This window comes from Ambystoma mexicanum, chromosome 13 (assembly GCF_040938575.1).
Source record: "Ambystoma mexicanum isolate Mex_15411 chromosome 13, UKY_AmexF1_1, whole genome shotgun sequence".
NCBI lineage: Eukaryota > Metazoa > Chordata > Amphibia > Caudata > Ambystomatidae > Ambystoma > Ambystoma mexicanum.
Window position 1 is genome coordinate 230,820,089 of NC_090938.1, and position 17,249 is coordinate 230,837,337.

Genomic DNA, 17,249 nt, shown 5'->3' on the forward strand with positions numbered 1-17,249 from the left:
GTCTCAACCATAACATATTGAAAAACGCAAACGATTAAGGACCAGATTAGTCCAAGCTTTTTGAGGCCAACCAAAAAAACCTAATCACATAACCGCATTGTGGAATTTACCAACAGAAATGGGGAACCACAAATGTGGGAATTGTAATATTTGTCTGCAGATGATGAATGGAAAAAACAAGCATAAATCTACCGAATGGAACCAATAAAAGAATTCATCAATTGTAACACCAAATTTGTCATCTGTGGGATACAGTGCATCTGCAAAAAATGGTACATAGGAAGCGGTGTGTGCCTAAAACTCAAATATGCAACACATCTGAGCAATAAAAAACTACACAAGATACCCAATGGCAGTATATTTCAATACAGAACACACCAATGTAACCAACTCAATCACATTTGTGAGCTTGGAAAAAAAATGAACCACCTCCGAGAGACAGTGATAGAGAACTGCTATTACGCCAAATATAGGCAAAAGTGAAGTTACATGGGTAGATGTTTAACTGGTCTCAATCAAGACCATGAACAGTACAACTATCTGTGAACTGGTACACTATGCCCAAGAAAATATTTCAAATGTCTAATAGCATGATTTATTTTCTTTTGTAATAATGCTCTTTTGTCAAACGCAAATTAGTTTGTGAAGGACATTTCCGGGCACATATTCACTAGAGATGTCTGTGTGCCAGAATATTTACTTACATTTGTCATATATATTTCCTCAATTTTTAATCAATCACAACAATCCCTTAGAAATAAGGACCGCACGTTCTAAGTAGAACTAAACACAAAACTAAACTTTAGTACCACAACAGCTCATATTATTGTACCATTGTGTTTCTAACACACAATCATAAATGTATTTGGCACTTTGAAATAGTTGGAGCACCACAGCAGCAACTACATTAATGGCCGTCGCACATTATCGCTCAATGTCTTAATTGCAGCATTCCGCATACATGATGATCTCATGTTCACAAACATAAATATGGCAGCCATCTTAGAACACTGATTCCTAATCAGTGTTCAGGATTCACTTTTCTGGACTATCATATCCAGTTTAGCCCATTTTCAACTACATACAGGTAAATATTTCATTTTTCTCTATGCAGCCCCATTCTCATTAATAGCTAGAGCAACACTATATTTAACAACAAATATTAATGGCTTGTACAATATACTCTTGCAGATGCAATCCACAACCTGTAAAGCGGACGAATGCTAAACACTTAAGCATTGAATGTAAAGAAAAGGGTGAGTGACACAATTTATGGACAAACCGTTGCTGTTAATGCATCATACACATTTGCACAAATCACAACTTTATTTTGTATTACTGTTGAGTTGGCAACTTTGTTGTAGATTGATTACTACATGTAATGGAGATAAAAGGATTAATTACATGAAAAATATTAGAGCAACACAAACCTTGTAGTGGGCCACACTAGGATTGTGGTGAAACGTGAGGTGGAACATTTTGGACTTCTAAAGAGGCTTTATATTTTGGGAATCATTTTGGACTTCTAAAAGTTTAATAATTTGAAGCTGAAAAATGTTTGAACTCTAAAGAGGCTCTTTACTTTGGACCCCTTATGTTGAACAATGAGATCAAATATTTTGGATTTCTAAGAATTAAAAAAACTTGAAGCTGAATAAGTCTACAATTTTGGTCTTCTAAAGCTATATAATTTGAACCATATTGAAGGCATAATCACAATTATACACAAACATAACATTTGAAAAACCCAAAGGATTTCTAGTTACTTGAAGGATATCAGTCACACACCCTTCTTTTGAATTATCAACAGCCCAGTGCAGAAGCTGTATCCCTCCAATAAACAAACCATGTTGGTGGGGGATATCCATACCCTTCGAAACAAGTGAGAAACTGGGAACAAGAGAACAAAGGGAGCCAGGAAGGCCCTGTAAAACGAGTAAGGATTCATTCCAAGGAGAAACGAGAACCAAACGCGTGCAATCTTGTGGGGGAAAGAGCCACATAGTTGGTGGAGGATTAAAGAAATATCCCTTCATCTATGATCACTGACGGAATAGATTTTTTTAGGGATGGTGGGGGGGCTTGAGTTTGATTTATCAGAGGAAAAGCTTTTCTTTATTTGGAACTCTGGCTAGATGGCCACAAGCTGATGGGAGACCTGTATATAACTGTGGAACTTTAAACTAGAAGAGATTCTTGGAAATTCTGTGAGATGGCAGATTAATGAACATTGAGGGCAAACCTGACAGCTTTCACTCCAAGTTGTTTCCTCCAAGTGGTAGGGCCAGTTTAGAAGTTAGGATTTGGACAGAGGACACGATTTATTATTTTGACTAATATTGACGAGCACCCTTAGTTCAGTTTGTTAGGTAGTGTATTTCCCTACTAGCAATAGGGTCAGTGTTAGTGGAGATTGTATGTATGTAGTAACCCTGTGGGAGACTACACCAGCCTTGTCCTCTTGGCAATGGGTAACCCAACCTTTGGTATAGGCCTGTAGTACACAAGTTGATAGTGACTGAGCAGTCAGGCTTATCTCAAGAGGTGTCAATGTGAGCTGTAGAGATGCAACATGGAGACTCACAGTGACGGGTATTCAAATAACACTTATACTCCAGGTTTCTTGATAAAATAATTAAAGTCCGTTTTTAAAATAAGCCTTCTTTAGAAGGGGCAATTGGCAACAATAAAATACATTTAAAAAATACACGCCTTCAGTTTCAGTTACGTAGATACCCTTTTGGAATGACACACTCGTCCTACACCCTGAGTTGATTTCAATTGCTAGGACACTGTGGACATTGTATCACTTTAACGCAATACTGGAGTTATAGCAAAAGGTTAGGGAAGGAAACAATGGTTAACACGTTTCGCCAAACAGGTAAGTACTTTACAATCCCCCAATTAAATATAGGTTAACCCTTTCAGGTATACAAGTAACTTATGTATGACTTTTTGAAGGACGGATGAACAGTCTTTGAGGAAGGAGAGTCTGCAAGGAGCCAGGACAGCCAATGTCAATTGAGCATAGTCTAGGGAAGCTGAGGCACTTCTTGAAGATAGGGCAAAAGTCTTGCACAATTGTAACGCTCACCTGATTCCCGTAGAGGCGCCGGTCTTGACTGGGCGTATACCGTATCTTCAAAGGTGATGTGTAACACACGGCTGGCTCTTTGGGCTGGACCTCTGTGCACTGTATGTCTGACTCGAAGGGTAAGATGTCTGCAGATAGAAAATATGGGATTAATGAACTGGGTTATTGAATGTCTCTCTCTTCTTCCCTTTCTCTTCTCCTGTAGAACCCCAAGGGTTAACGCTCTCACCTTAGGTAAGTGAACGCCGTGCTCTCCATCTGCCTCGGGGCAGGGTGCTGTAACCAGTTTCTTCACTGGATAAGGGGAGCAGGCTTCTTGACTTCAGAGTACTGCTGTCCGTCGTTTACTGCACGAACGGTAAGTCTCGAGTAATTCTAATGTCTTTAAAAGTCTTTAGTAATGATGTCTCTTGTTTTGCAGGGTTCCGGCGATGGCGGATGACGGGCTGAAGTGAGTTGAAGATGGAGCCCGTGTGATGACTAGAAGCGCCTGGAAGCACGTAAGTAAGCGCTTGTTGCCTGCTTCACGATGCGCTCTAACTGTCTTTTTATTTTGCAGGTACAAGTTCGGAGCGGCTGCAGGGTGCCGGAATACCCACTGGGTTAGATGTGGAAAGGAGTAATAGCACGTGAGTATTAAAGTTCCCCAATGTCTTTAAACGCACCTTGTTTTGTCTTTCAGATGCGGGATGCAGCGCCGAAGGCCTCCGGAGCGTGCGAAGAGTTGGTAAGCTTTTGTCTTTCAGATGCCGGAATGCAGTGCGAAGCGTTGGTGACAGCCGATGGACCAGGTAAGTGAAGCGCTGTCACTGAAGACCGTAATGCTAACCTGTTCTTTCCTGTCTTTATAGGTGTTGCTGAAGACTGGATTCAGGATGGTAAGCCTTTTTCCTTAGGCCCAGGATCAGATGCAGAAGACACGATGAGCGTTCTGCTGCAGAGGATGCAGAATAACGCAAAGCAAGATTCATCCATCGGGTGTGGTTTAAATAGCCTCCTGTAGTGCTTAGGTGTCTCCTTCCACAGCCGCGCCTAGGTAAGAAAAGAGTTCCTGCTTTCCAGAAGAGTTCCAGTGTTCTGAACCTAGGCAGTGGTTCCTGCCCCACCCAACAGGAAAAGTAGTTCCAAACAGAAGAGGATCAGAGGCTCAACTGGCAGGCAAGTAAGCAGCATGGTCTGCTGCAGGTCAGTCCACCCAAGCATTATGAGCCCGGCGCTTCCAGCGCTGGGACTGGGCATATTTATGAGCCTGGTGCCACTGGCGCCAGGACTGGGTCCAAAAGGTCCCAATTGGGACTGGTTGGCACTCGGAACCTGGGTTATGGATCTGCTTCCAAGGGAGTTGGGAAAACCCTGACCTTTTGGAAGCAGAGATCATGACAGTACCCCCCCTCAAGGCCCCTCCCAAACCGGGCTTCTCCGGGGGTTTTGGCTTGTCAGGAAATGTTCGGTGAAATCTTTTGATTAGGCGAGGAGCGTGGACATATTCAGCAGGTTCCCAGGATCTCTCTTGGGGGCCGTAGCCTTTCCAGTCAATTAGGTAAAATAGTTTAGATTTGGAGATCTTGGAGTCCAGAATGCTTTTGACTTCAAACTCGAGTTCTCCATCGACTAGGATGGGTTTTGGAGATTTAGTTAGTCGGGTTTGAGGTTGCACGGGTTTTAATAGAGAGACGTGGAAGACCGGATGTATCTTCATGTGCGGGGGCAAGTCCAACTTGACCGCTACTGGGTTTACTATGGTAGTGATGGAATAGGGACCAAGGTATCTTGGGTTGAATGTGCGTGGCCCTTTTAGAGGTAGATATTTGGTGGATAACCAGACTTGATCCCCTACTTGATATTGAGGGGCTTCCTTCCGATGTTGATCTGCTCCTTTCTTGTATTGTTCTTTAGCCCTTTGAAGGTGAGAAACAGCTTCCTTAAAGGCTTGGGTGATTGTAGAATGCAGGTAGTCTACTGCTGGTGTTTCAAGATCTTGGAGGGGATCCAACTCCGAGGTTCGAGGGTGACTGCCGTATAAAAGAAAAAACGGGGTTTTCCCAGTTCCCGAATGGACAGAGTTATTGTAGGCATATTCGGCTATCCAAAGGATGTCTTTCCAAGTTTTTTCAGTTTGTTGCAGCATGCAGCGTAAATACTGTTCCAGAGTTTGATTGGTCCTCTCGGTTTGTCCGTCGGTCTGAGGGTGGTGACTGGTCGATAGTCTCACATCAATTTGAGCCGACCGACAGCAACTTCGCCAAAAATGAGAAATAAATTGACTACCTCGATCCGAAATTAGAACCGAAGGAAAACCGTGCAGTCGGACGATGTTTTCGAGAAATTCTCGGGCCAGAGTTGCTGCTGTTGGCAAGCCTTTGAGCGGAATGAAATGCGCCATCTTGGAGAATAAGTCCACGATTACTAGAATCGTATTGTATCCGGAGCATGGAGGTAGATCGGTGATGAAGTCCATAGAAAGCGTATGCCAAGGGCGAGGTGGGATGTCAATAGGGCGTAAGAGGCCTGCTGGTCTTTCCTTTTTGACTCTTGTTTTGGGCGCATACTTCACAGGACATTATAAAGTCTCTGATATCTTTTTTCCAAGACGGCCACCAGAAGTAGCGCTTTTCTGAGGACTTGGCCATACCGGGATGTCCTTCCATTAAAGAATCGTGATAACAAGAGATTACTTTTTTCTGTAAATCTGTGCTGGGCAGGTATAATCGTTCTTGGAAATACAATAAGTTGTCCTTTACTGCAAAGTCCTTTCCCTGCAGATGCCAATTCTGTATGTTTGCTGGAGTTACTAGTTGCCTTGCTTTATCCTTAACTTCCTCTATGGATTGTGTGGCGATTACACCCAGAATTCTTTGTTCGGGAATGATTGGTACAGGTTTAGGGTTGATCAAGTGTTCTTCCACTCCCATCCGAGAAAGGGCATCAGCTTTACCGTTTTTTGTACCAGGTCGATAGGTAATTATGAAGTCAAACTCGGCAAAGAATAATGCCCAACGGAGTTGTCTAGAGGATTGGGCTTTTGCGGTTTTCAAATATTGCAGGTTTCGGTGATCGGTAATCACAGTAACGGTGTGTCGGGCCCCCAGCAGATAATGCCGCCAAGCCTTAAAGGCAGACTTGATAGCCAGAAGTTCCTTGTCAGTAATCGTGTAATTGATTTCAGGAGGCGAGAATTTGCGGGACCAAAATGCCACGGGATGCAACTGATTGGTTACCGGGTCCTTTTGTGATAGAACTGCCCCCATGGCAAGGCTTGAAGCATCAGTTTCCACGATGTAGGGGAGTTCGGGGCGAGGGTGTTTTAAGATTGGTGCAGAGATAAATTTAGTCTTCAAATCCTGGAAAGCTTGTTCCGCCTCGGTAGACCATTCAAAACGTTTGTTTTTCTTTAACAAGACCGTGATGGGCTGGACTATTTGAGAAAATTCGGGGATAAACCTGCGGTAAAAGTTAGCGAAGCCTAACATGCTGTGCACACCTTTTACGGAGGATGGTGATGGCCATTTGAGAACTGCATCGACCTTCTTTGAATCCATACGCACTCCGCTAGGTGATAATATGAATCCCAAGAATTCAACTTCAGTCACGTTGAAAACACATTTTTCCAACTTAGCGAAAAGTTTGTGTTGACGCAATCTTTCGAGGACCATTTTCACGTGTTTCCGATGTTCAGATTCCGATGAAGAATAAACGAGGATGTCGTCAATGTAAACAACACACATATCTATGAGATCTCTGAGGACATCGTTCATAAAATATTGAAAGGCGGCCGGAGCATTGCAAAGTCCGAAGGGCATGACCTGATATTCAAATAGCCCATATTTGGTGCGGAAGGCCGTCTTCCATTCATCGCCCTCTTTTACTCGTACCAAGTGGTAGGCTCCTCTAAGATCCAGCTTTGTATATATGCATGCTTTTCTGACTTGGTCCAGGAGTTCAGGGATCAAAGGTAACGGATATCTATTCTTGACGGTGATCTGGTTCAGGGAGCGATAATCTATACAAGTTCTAAGGTCTCCTTCCTTTTTTGGAACGAAGAACAAAGCTGAAGAAGCAGGGGACTTGGAAGGACGAATAAACCCATTTGCCAGGTATTGATCCAGGTATTGTCGAAGGTGAAGGTTCTCAGGCTCGGTGAGGGCATAAATTCTACTACAAGGAGGAGTAGATCCAGGTATCAGGTCTATCTGGCAGTCGTAAGACCTATGAGGAGGTAGAGAGTTAGCCTGATCCTTCCGGAAAACATCTTGGTATTCTAGGTATTCGGGAGGTAACTGGGGAGTCTCTGAAGAAATTGCTGCCAGTGCAACACCAGGTGGAGGGTGACAAGTAGAGACACATTCTGGAAACTGGACCGTTCTTGCTCGCCAATCGATCAGAGGATTGTGTTTCTCTAACCAAGGTATTCCTAGAATAATCTGAAACTGAGGAGCCTTGATCACATCGAACACGATCTTCTCATGGTGTCCATCTTGACTTACTAGCGTCACTTCTTGAGTGGTATGCGTTACTGGTCCGGAGGCTATCTCCGTTCCATCTACCGTAGTAATGACGTCCTTTACAGCCTTGGGACAAAGAGTTAGATTCATCCTCAAAACCATTTCATGATCCACATAATTGCCGATGGCACCGCTGTCGACGTAAGCTTCAATTGCATGTAATCGATCCGGATTATCAGGGCTAATGAGGACCATAGGTATCACGAAATGCGAGGTCACGGAACTGGTTTTCACGCTCGGCAAGAGGACCTCTATTCTTGTCGGGCGAGGTCGTTTCCCTGCTCAGAGTTTGTAACTTTGGTAACTGCAGCTCCTACTGCCTTCTTGGCAGGTTTCACCGGACAGTCTCGAAGAAAGTGCCCTGAGTTTCCGCAATAGAGGCATAATTGCAACTGTTTTCTCCTTTCCCGCTCCTTTTGTGTTAGAGGACCTTTCAGGCCCCCTATTTGCATGGGTTCCCCGGAGTCTACTCCTTTGGAAGGAGTTGGCGGTTTGGAAAATACTCGAGCATCAAACTTGGAACGATCGGCCTTCCTGTTCTGCAGTCTGTGATCTATTTGAACGACTAAGTCTATATAGTCTGAACAATCTTGTGGGGGATTCACTACTTGGGCTAACACATCTTTGAGCTCTCCACGTAGACCTCTATAAAACAGCGTAACCCTTTTGTCCTCAGGCCATTGAGTTTCCACTATCAGTCTGTTGAAAGACGCAATATAAGCCAAAAGGTCTTGATTACCTTGTCGCAACGAAAGAAGCTCATTGTCCAAGGCCTGCCCCTGTGAATGTCTTGCGAACAGTTTTTCCATACTGAGCTGAAAAGCTTGAAAATCATGGAGGACCGGATCATCTTGATTTACTAGAGGGATCGACCAGTCTGCCGCATTGCCACTAAGGTACGAAAGCTACTTTAGCTTGATCAGTTGGAAAGGCTGCTGGCCGGCATAAGAAATGCAACCGGCACTGATTGATAAATACTGCAAACCTCTTTGGGTCACCAGAAAATCGTTCGTTCGGGCAGAGCCAGAGGTACATTCCCAGGTAGGTTGATCTGCACTGGATTCATAGAGGATGTAGAAGGAAGATTTCCCCCAGATGCGGGTAACGGGGTCTGTCCGGCTTGTGACTGTAGCAATCGTCTAGCGAGATCATCTGTTCGCTCCTTGGAAATAATCAGTTCCCTTCTTAGAGCGTTCGTTTCCTGACGGGCTGCATGCACTTCTGCCCTTAGTTCCCCAAGTAACTGGGCTAGCTGGTCGGTATCCGAGGTTTCCATAGCGCCTGGACGGGAGTTTTGCGGTAGGCTTTGCGTTCTGTAACGCTCACCTGATTCCCGTAGAGGCGCCGGTCTTGACTGGGCGTATACCGTATCTTCAAAGGTGATGTGTAACACAGGGCTGGCTCTTTGGGCTGGACCTCTGTGCACTGTATGTCTGACTCGAAGGGTAAGATGTCTGCAGATAGAAAATATGGGATTAATGAACTGGGTTATTGAATGTCTCTCTCTTCTTCCCTTTCTCTTCTCCTGTAGAACCCCAAGGGTTAACGCTCTCACCTTAGGTAAGTGAACGCCGTGCTCTCCATCTGCCTCGGGGCAGGGTGCTGTAACCAGTTTCTTCACTGGATAAGGGGAGCAGGCTTCTTGACTTCAGAGGACTGCTGTCCGTCGTTTACTGCACGAACGGTAAGTTTCGAGTAATTCTAATGTCTTTAAAAGTTTTTAGTAATGATGTCTCTTGTTTTGCAGGGTTCCGGCGATGGCGGATGACGGGCTGAAGTGAGTTGAAGATGGAGCCCGTGTGATGAATAGAAGCGCCTGGAAGCACGTAAGTAAGCGCTTGTTGCCTGCTTCACGATGCGCTCTAACTGTCTTTTTATTTTGCAGGTACAAGTTCGGAGCGGCTGCAGGGTGCCGGAATACCCACTGGGTTAGATGTGGAAAGGAGTAATATCACGTGAGTATTAAAGTTCCCCAATGTCTTTAAACGCACCTTGTTTTGTCTTTCAGATGCGGGATGCAGCGCCGAAGGCCTCCGGAGCGTGCGAAGAGTTGGTAAGCTTTTGTCTTTCAGATGCCGGAATGCAGTGCGAAGCGTTGGTGACAGCCGATGGACCAGGTAAGTGAAGCGCTGTCACTGAAGACCGTAATGCTAACCTGTTCTTTCTTGTCTTTATAGGTGTTGCTGAAGACTGGATTCAGGATGGTAAGCCTTTTTCCTTAGGCCCAGGATCAGATGCAGAAGACACGATGAGCGTTCTGATGCAGAGGATGCAGAATAACGCAAAGCAAGATTCATCCATCGGGTGTGGTTTAAATAGCCTCCTGTAGTGCTTAGGTGTCTCCTTCCACAGCCACGCCTAGGTAAGAAAAGAGTTCCTGCTTTCCAGAAGAGTTCCAGTGTTCTGAACCTAAGGAGTGGCTCCTGCCCCACCCAACAGGAAAAGTAGTTCCAAACAGAAGAGGATCAGAGGCTCAACTGGCAGGCAAGTAAGCAGCATGGTCTGCTGCAGGTAAGTCCACCCAAGCATTATGAGCCCGGCGCTTCCAGCGCTGGGACTGGGCATATTTATGAGCCTGGTGCCACTGGCGCCAGGACTGGGTCCAAAAGGTCCCAATTGGGACTGGTTGGCACTCGGAACCTGGGTTATGGATCTGCTTCCAAGGGAGTTGGGAAAACCCTGACCTTTTGGAAGCAGAGATCATGACAACAATGTTAGAGAGTTGTTGTAAAATAAATCACTGTTGGGCAACAAGCTGGGAGGTTTGTGAAAAGCAAAGATGCAAGCAACTCTGCAAGGGTAGCCATTGCAAGACTCCAGTGAGAGCAAGCAAGAGAAAGCAAGCTACACACAAGAGGTAAGTACCCCATGTTGCACAGTACTTTGTGTCTGAAGAAAAGGTTCCAGCTGGCTCCTGTTCCTGTTGTAGTCCTGCAGATCCTGTTGTTCCTGGTCTTCAGTCGTGGGGACAAGAGGGAGAACGTCTGGGGACCCCTGCACTATGGTTTGAAAGTCGGCGGCAGCGATGCACTCTATTCTGGTGTTCCTGTCCCCTGGCACTTTGTTCCAGCAGCAGCAAAGAAGTACAGCCAGCAGGGAGAGGGGTTACAGTCAAGTTTGTCTTTGGGTCAGTTGGTCCCACCAACCCAAGGGGGAGAAGTCGTCCTTTCCGGGCTTCTCTAGTCGAGTACAAATTTGGAGCTTCACCACTGCAGCAGGGCCTCACTGGGCAAACCAACGGTCCAGAGGAAGCTTCTCTTCATATTCATCTTCGGTTCCTTCGTCCAGTGGTACTCTGCCTTCCTTGCAAAAGACCTCGCCTTTTATGCAATTCTCTCCCATTCATTCGCAGCCTAGCTGTCACTCGCACAGCAGGGTGGCTGTCCTCCAGGGACAACCAGCCGGCCAATTACCTTTGGGTGCATTCCTGTAACCAAGGGGATTAAGCACAGTGTTTCGGGCACCTCCCTCACTTCCTGTCCCTGCCAGACATACTGGTGCCAGAAACGGGCTTCACTCGTGAATCCCGCCAAAGACAAAACGGAGACCAAACCTTGTTAGGCACGCAGAGTAAATCTCAAGAAGGACCTTTCCAACATAAAATAATAAACAGATAACCGGGGCCATTTTGCGAATGCAGCCCGCGGTAAACACACACAATGGTAGTAAAAAGTAAACCACTGCCACCAGCCATTAACTGTAAAAAGGGTAACATAAAAAATGTTACATGAGAAACTAGACAAAGGGGATACTAAGTACCCTATGGTAAGATAGTGTGTGCTGGGTCTAGAAAGTTACACATTTTTAAGTAGTCAATTTCACTTCACTGCTCTTTTGGTGAAACTACTGTTTCCAAGAAGGTATTTAAACCTTTGGGAAATCCAAGATTTCCACTGAAGGTGCTGTGTGACACTGTAAAGAGGATGCCTATGGAGTTTGTCAGACTCCAAAGTTAAAAAGGACACAGAAATTAAATCACATTAACATTACATGAGAGATAAAAAGTCCTAAAGTCCAGCAAAAGAGCTGGGGGTCTCTAAGGTAGAAGGGAATTGGCACATTTCTGAGAATTCTCCCTAACAACCATAAACTTGGGAAGATTTTCATAATATTTTGAGGTGTATATTTAGTGTCTGGCCACTGCTGTTATCTGTGGCTCTGGAAGTCTTTGTCTATAATAATACCTGGATTAACTTTTGAGAAAGGGCGGTGCGATAAACAGGAGTTTAAGTTCAGATAAAAAGGACGGGTGGAGCGATTGGTTGCCTGTAAAGGGAATTTCATTGTTTTTTCTGGATTTTGCCAGAGTTGTTGGATGCCACCCAGTGGTCTTGTTCTCTGATGCATTCAGTAATGGGGTTTGGAAGTCTCAATCAGTTGACTGTCATCCACAAAGTTTTGACAATATAAGTTGTATCATCTAAAAAAGAAGGGGAACCGAGAAAAGATGAATGTTAACCATAATCATGCTCGATGACAGGGGAACAGTGAAGAACACCAAACCAGCATTCATTTGGATCTGATATGTTGGGCTGAAGATCTGTTCTGTATAGTTTTAAAGAGGGACTTGATCCATTCAGTAGCTACTGCCCTTAACCCCAAGTCAAAAAGGCAGGATCTAAGAATGTTTTGGTCACTTATATCACCAGCAGATGACGGGTCAAGCAGAATGAGAGCTGCCGCATTGTTGGTCTCCCTTAGTTTAAGGTTGTCCCAGAAAGATCACAGCACAGTCTATACTGTCGTGGTCTGATACATGCACAGTGTCTAGTCAGTAATTTTCTTCTATGAATTGCTTTAGTTGCTAATAAGCTGACCTGTCAATTCGTTTTGCAAGAAATCTGCAATTGGATATAGCCCTGAAATTATTTTGGTTTGTAGCTTCAAGGCCTGCTTTTTTGTAGCAGTAGTTTACGACAGGTTGGTTTTGACTTCCTGTGGAACGTTCCCAAACAAAAAGGAAGCATTGATAATGGTCCTTGCATCTATGCAACTAGTGGGATATGGAGCAGGTTCTTGAAGAATCGTGACGGGTATGAATCAGCAGGGGATCCTGCCAGTGTACTTGCCTTGACGAAATTTCAAAATGTTTCTGATTTTGAAGTGCAAAAGGAGCACAGTATCTCCTTGTTGGCACATGTGTTGTATGTGGTGCTCCATTCAAGGTTGAGGCAATGGTTATCTTGTTTGTGTGCCAAGGGATTTGCAGAAGGTTGCATGTAATGAAGTGGCTTGAAATACCCAAGACAAGGGGCAAAAATTAAAGTTGCAAGGAACTGGTCAGCCAAAGTCACTCGCCACCTCAATTATGTATATACACAGGGCACCATTTCTCATTCGCTAAGAGTCAAACGCCAATAGCTAATGGCAAGTGCACATTTTGCACCCTGCCCCAAAGGATTATGGAATTCAGAAATAACTTTGAACAACTCTTGCCATTAGTTAATCTGTCAGAGTAGTAACAGGATTCCCTCCGATATAGAACGTGCTTGTTTTTGGATTCAGATTTCTTGTTTCTCTATTTTTTTCTCCAGAGATCTGTTAGTGAGTCTAGATGTCTTTAAATTCTCAGCAACCAAACCGGCTTGGCAGTTTTCCACATTGCATTGCAATTTCTGGACGCAAAAATGAAGTTCAATAAATCTCTCCATTAGTCAAAGGCTATTGTGCCATTGAGAGAGTGAAGCAGATTGGCATGAGCTGGGATGTTCATTGCCTGCACCGATGAGTCCTCCTAATGTCAATATTTTTCCACATCCTCTAAGAGTCATTAGGACTCGATGAGTAAGTCTAATTGGGGGAAATCAATCAAAAAGGCCCAATGAAGAATTTCAGTAGGTTGGGGGGAGAAAACATTGAGCGGTGCATAGATGGCATATAGAGTGTGACCTACTGTGTGTTGCTTTAGTGCTTAACAACCAGAGGTCAAGGCTTTCCAGGCTGCTTAGCTTTTTGTGGGACTGCTGAGGGGTTGTTCTAACCATATGTCGAAGTCCCCTAGGGTGCAGAGATTAGGATGTGCGGCCTGGTAATTGGCTACATAATAGGCAAACTCCTTCCCAAATATGGCATTATAGCTCAGTGGACTGTAGATAAGGAAGAAATAAATTAAGACAGCACATGGATGCATTGAGAGTCACAGCAAAAAGAAGCAAGATCTTTTTTAGACAACCATGGAAAGATCCTTCTACACCATTACAATACCCCCCTGCTCTTTCTGTTCTATTCAGTGTGACTTTCTAACATGAAGATTGCCTCATGGATGATCTTGGGGGGGAATGCATCGTCCTTGAGCCATGTTTCAGAAAGGAACACTATTGTATTGCACTTTGGGTAAGTAGTTCTAATAAGTACGAATTGTCCAATGTTAACCTATGACAGCGAGTTGCACTGGTTTTAGTATTCCTAAATGGATCGCAAGCCTCTTGAGCCTCCTAAAATCACCAAATTGCTCACAAAAATCTGGAATCCCAAAAACAAACTTATGCTTATTGGTTTCATGAAATAAGACAATCACATTTACAAACCAAATGAAACCCTGCTTGACATGCTGCCTGGCTAGAGGCCATTGGCAGCTGATAAAATCTTAAACATGTTCATTTTCCTGGCTTAAGTATTGAAAGCGCAGGCCAAATAGCGGTATCTACTCAGTATGGCCTAAGAGAACTTATCTCCTTTAGAGAGAATTCCTCAGCAAAGTGCTTCCTGCTACAAGGAAGAGACCCATTTGGAGTCCATCTATTTGTATCTGGCCCATAAACAAAAGTGAAGAGACCCCAATATTTTATATAATGGCTTAATCTACTGGGGCTAACCTGCAGACAACCAGGTTCCAAAATAGTCTAGTCCCGAGGTGCATGATGGCCTTGAAAAAATCCCAATACTCAAGGCCCCTTTCCATTTTAGCTATAGCAAAAGTCTCCTATAATTTGCTGTGCATTCATGTAATTGCATTTAGTGGGTTGCTTGCTCTAAGGGACCACTATCCACTCCGTTTTAGCCTGTTTGCACCCTTTATCAAAATCTACATGTTTGTTTATATTGTGATAAGGTTTTCTGGTTGTGTTGAGCATATGGTTTGACCCTGTTCTAAGCATCAAAAGTTTGCACTAACAGTTGGGGGCCTTTGCCAGTATAAAGAGAGACTGGCATAAACTCAAAACCCTCAGGGATTGCCTCCTTCTTTTCTCAGCTATAGCACTGGACCGATTCCTGCTCGTACCATTATTAGTAACATTCCGTGGAATTATTGGTTCAATGCGATACAAGAATATACCACATTTATTGTTAGGTGGTAGCAGGAATTATCACTTTACGCCATTGTCCGTATAACAAAATCTGATATACGCCATCAATTATACTAACTAGTTATGTGATCTATAAGAGCAGATGGAGCCCAATTATATGTTCCACTTGCTGGAGTGTAAGATGGTGTCCGACCATTTAAACAAAATTGTGATAAACTAGCAAGTTGTTCACTATTTTGACTTACCAAAATTGTCTTCACTAACTTTGGTTGAACCCCCCAGCTACACGTTAATTTGCATCAAGATCACTACCCTGGTCTTCTGGAACGACACAAGCATTTAAATCTGCCCCTTAATCACACAACAATCAATGACTCAATGGGATTAGTTGATTAGCTTTAATAACCGCTTGAAACTGGTAATCTAACTCCTCAAGACGCATTAATAGATCAGCCTTTCCACGGTTGATGAACAAGTGAAAAATATGTTCCCTTCATGGTTTCCTAAACTTGAAAGTATGTCTGAGCCGTTGATTAAACTAAAATTTGCTTCCAAGGATGGTTGAACAAAGCTTACCAAACTGCCCTTGTCATATCCTCTAAAAGAAGGCAAAGCTGATTGTAACATTCCCCTGAAGCTTTTGATTTATAATTAGCCGCATTTCCTATATCAGAATTATATCAACATTTGAAACAAATGTACTCCTTGTCTAATGTCTTTGTATTAGTTGATGTTCAATGTGTGTCTTATTGTTTGTTTCATTTCTTTGATTGACAGGTTTTGTGTTGTTCATCTTCTTGGCTGTACTGACTCTGCTGAGGCCAAATATGTACTTCGTGGCCCCTCTGCAGGAGAAGGTGGTGTTTGGCATGTTCTTTCTAGGAGCAGTGCTGTGTTTGAGCTTCTCCTGGCTCTTTCACACTGTCTATTGTCATTCCGAGAAAGTCTCCAGGACCTTTTCAAAGTAAGTTCTGAATTAAAACTGGAGCGTGACCCTCGTTCTCGCTCTACAAACATTGTTATGCAGCACTCTGCCTACCTACACAGTGGAGCGTTTCGGCATACCAAATAGAACAATGGGTTTGATTTTAAGACTGATTAACATTCCTCTACCCAAAAATCTCATTTAATGTGGTTGCTTTCTTGTGAATTGAAGGTCCTGGATATTGAGTTAATCTGAAATGTTTTATCCCTTTATTCCTTTGACAAGTTAAGTAATCCACTCCTTATTGATTAAATGGCCCTTTTAGTCTTAAAACCAGTTTCTTTACACACGTTCTTCCTGTTTCTTTTGTGTCCTGTTTTTATACGTCATTGTATATTGCTGTTTTAACGGGGGAAGCGAGCCTGAATTTGATCGTTTTTGCTTTGTAGACAGATATTTCAATCTCTAAATTAGAGTGGTTGATAGGAGAATGTGGCTCAATAGAGTAAGCAGACCCACTTTCCCTAAAACGTAACAACTGTGACCATGACCTCTTGTTTGATTTTTTTTCTGACATATGGGTTGTCACAGGGTTAGTTTCAGGTCGTCTAGCATGTATTCGTCACACATGCTGGCTACCCTTAACCATGAAGGTTAAAGACGAGGACCTTGTTCACTCAGTAGGTTTAGTGAGCTAATACTATTGCAGCCTTTTCATGTTGGACGTCCAATCGCATGGAATTAGGTGCGTTTATTCGGAAACTGTTCTTAGAACACTAGACTACGCTTTAATTGCTTGGTCCAGTTATTGTCCGTTATCGGAATCCAACTTTGGCGTGCTTAAGTACAATCAAAACCAGCTAGTTCACCTGGCAGTGCACTCATTAAATAATAAAAAGGAAGAACTATCCAAATATGTGAATGTTGGGAAGATTTATCATTTTTATATCAAATCCCTGCAACATGTGAGACCCCCAGAACATTTTGCAGGACTTGTGGAACTTTTTCTTCTCCTGAATGAGGGGAGCTTTTTTCCACTTATTCATGTCTTCTCTGACCATGGGATCCCTGTTCATTGTGTGGGTGGTTACTCTGATTTATGGAGTCTTTCTTTCAGCCATATTTTAAGGCATCTGTTTCACTTTTGCAGCACATAGCATCTTTTGTGCAGTGTTACTGAGAGCCCTTTGGGCTCTCCTATTTACATTTTTATTTCAACCTTCAAGGAGGATGCAACAAGCTTCTCTTCACAATTCCTTTGGATGTTTTTTCCAGTGGTCGACTGTCTTCAGTTCAAGAATCCTCGCCTTTTATGCAGGTTTCTCCCATTCATGCACAGCCTAGCTGTCACTCACAGAGCAGGGTGGCTGTCCTACAAGGCCAGTCAGCCAATAAGGACTGGGTGCATTCAGGTCACCAAGGAGAAAAAGGAAAGGGAGTTGCGGGCACCTCCCTGGCTTCCTGCCATGCCAGAAACACTT

At 43.7% G+C, this 17,249-nt stretch overlaps 1 protein-coding gene across 1 annotated transcript in view; it reads left to right on the forward strand.

Moving 5' to 3' along the window:
* Nucleotides 1-17,249, forward strand: part of ADIPOR1 (adiponectin receptor 1) — a 386,081-nt gene that overhangs the window by 231,044 nt on the left and 137,788 nt on the right. The window contains exon 5 of the mRNA XM_069633688.1: nucleotides 15,621-15,807. Coding sequence (XP_069489789.1) covers nucleotides 15,621-15,807 — 187 coding nt within the window. The remainder of the gene's footprint in view (nucleotides 1-15,620; nucleotides 15,808-17,249) is intronic.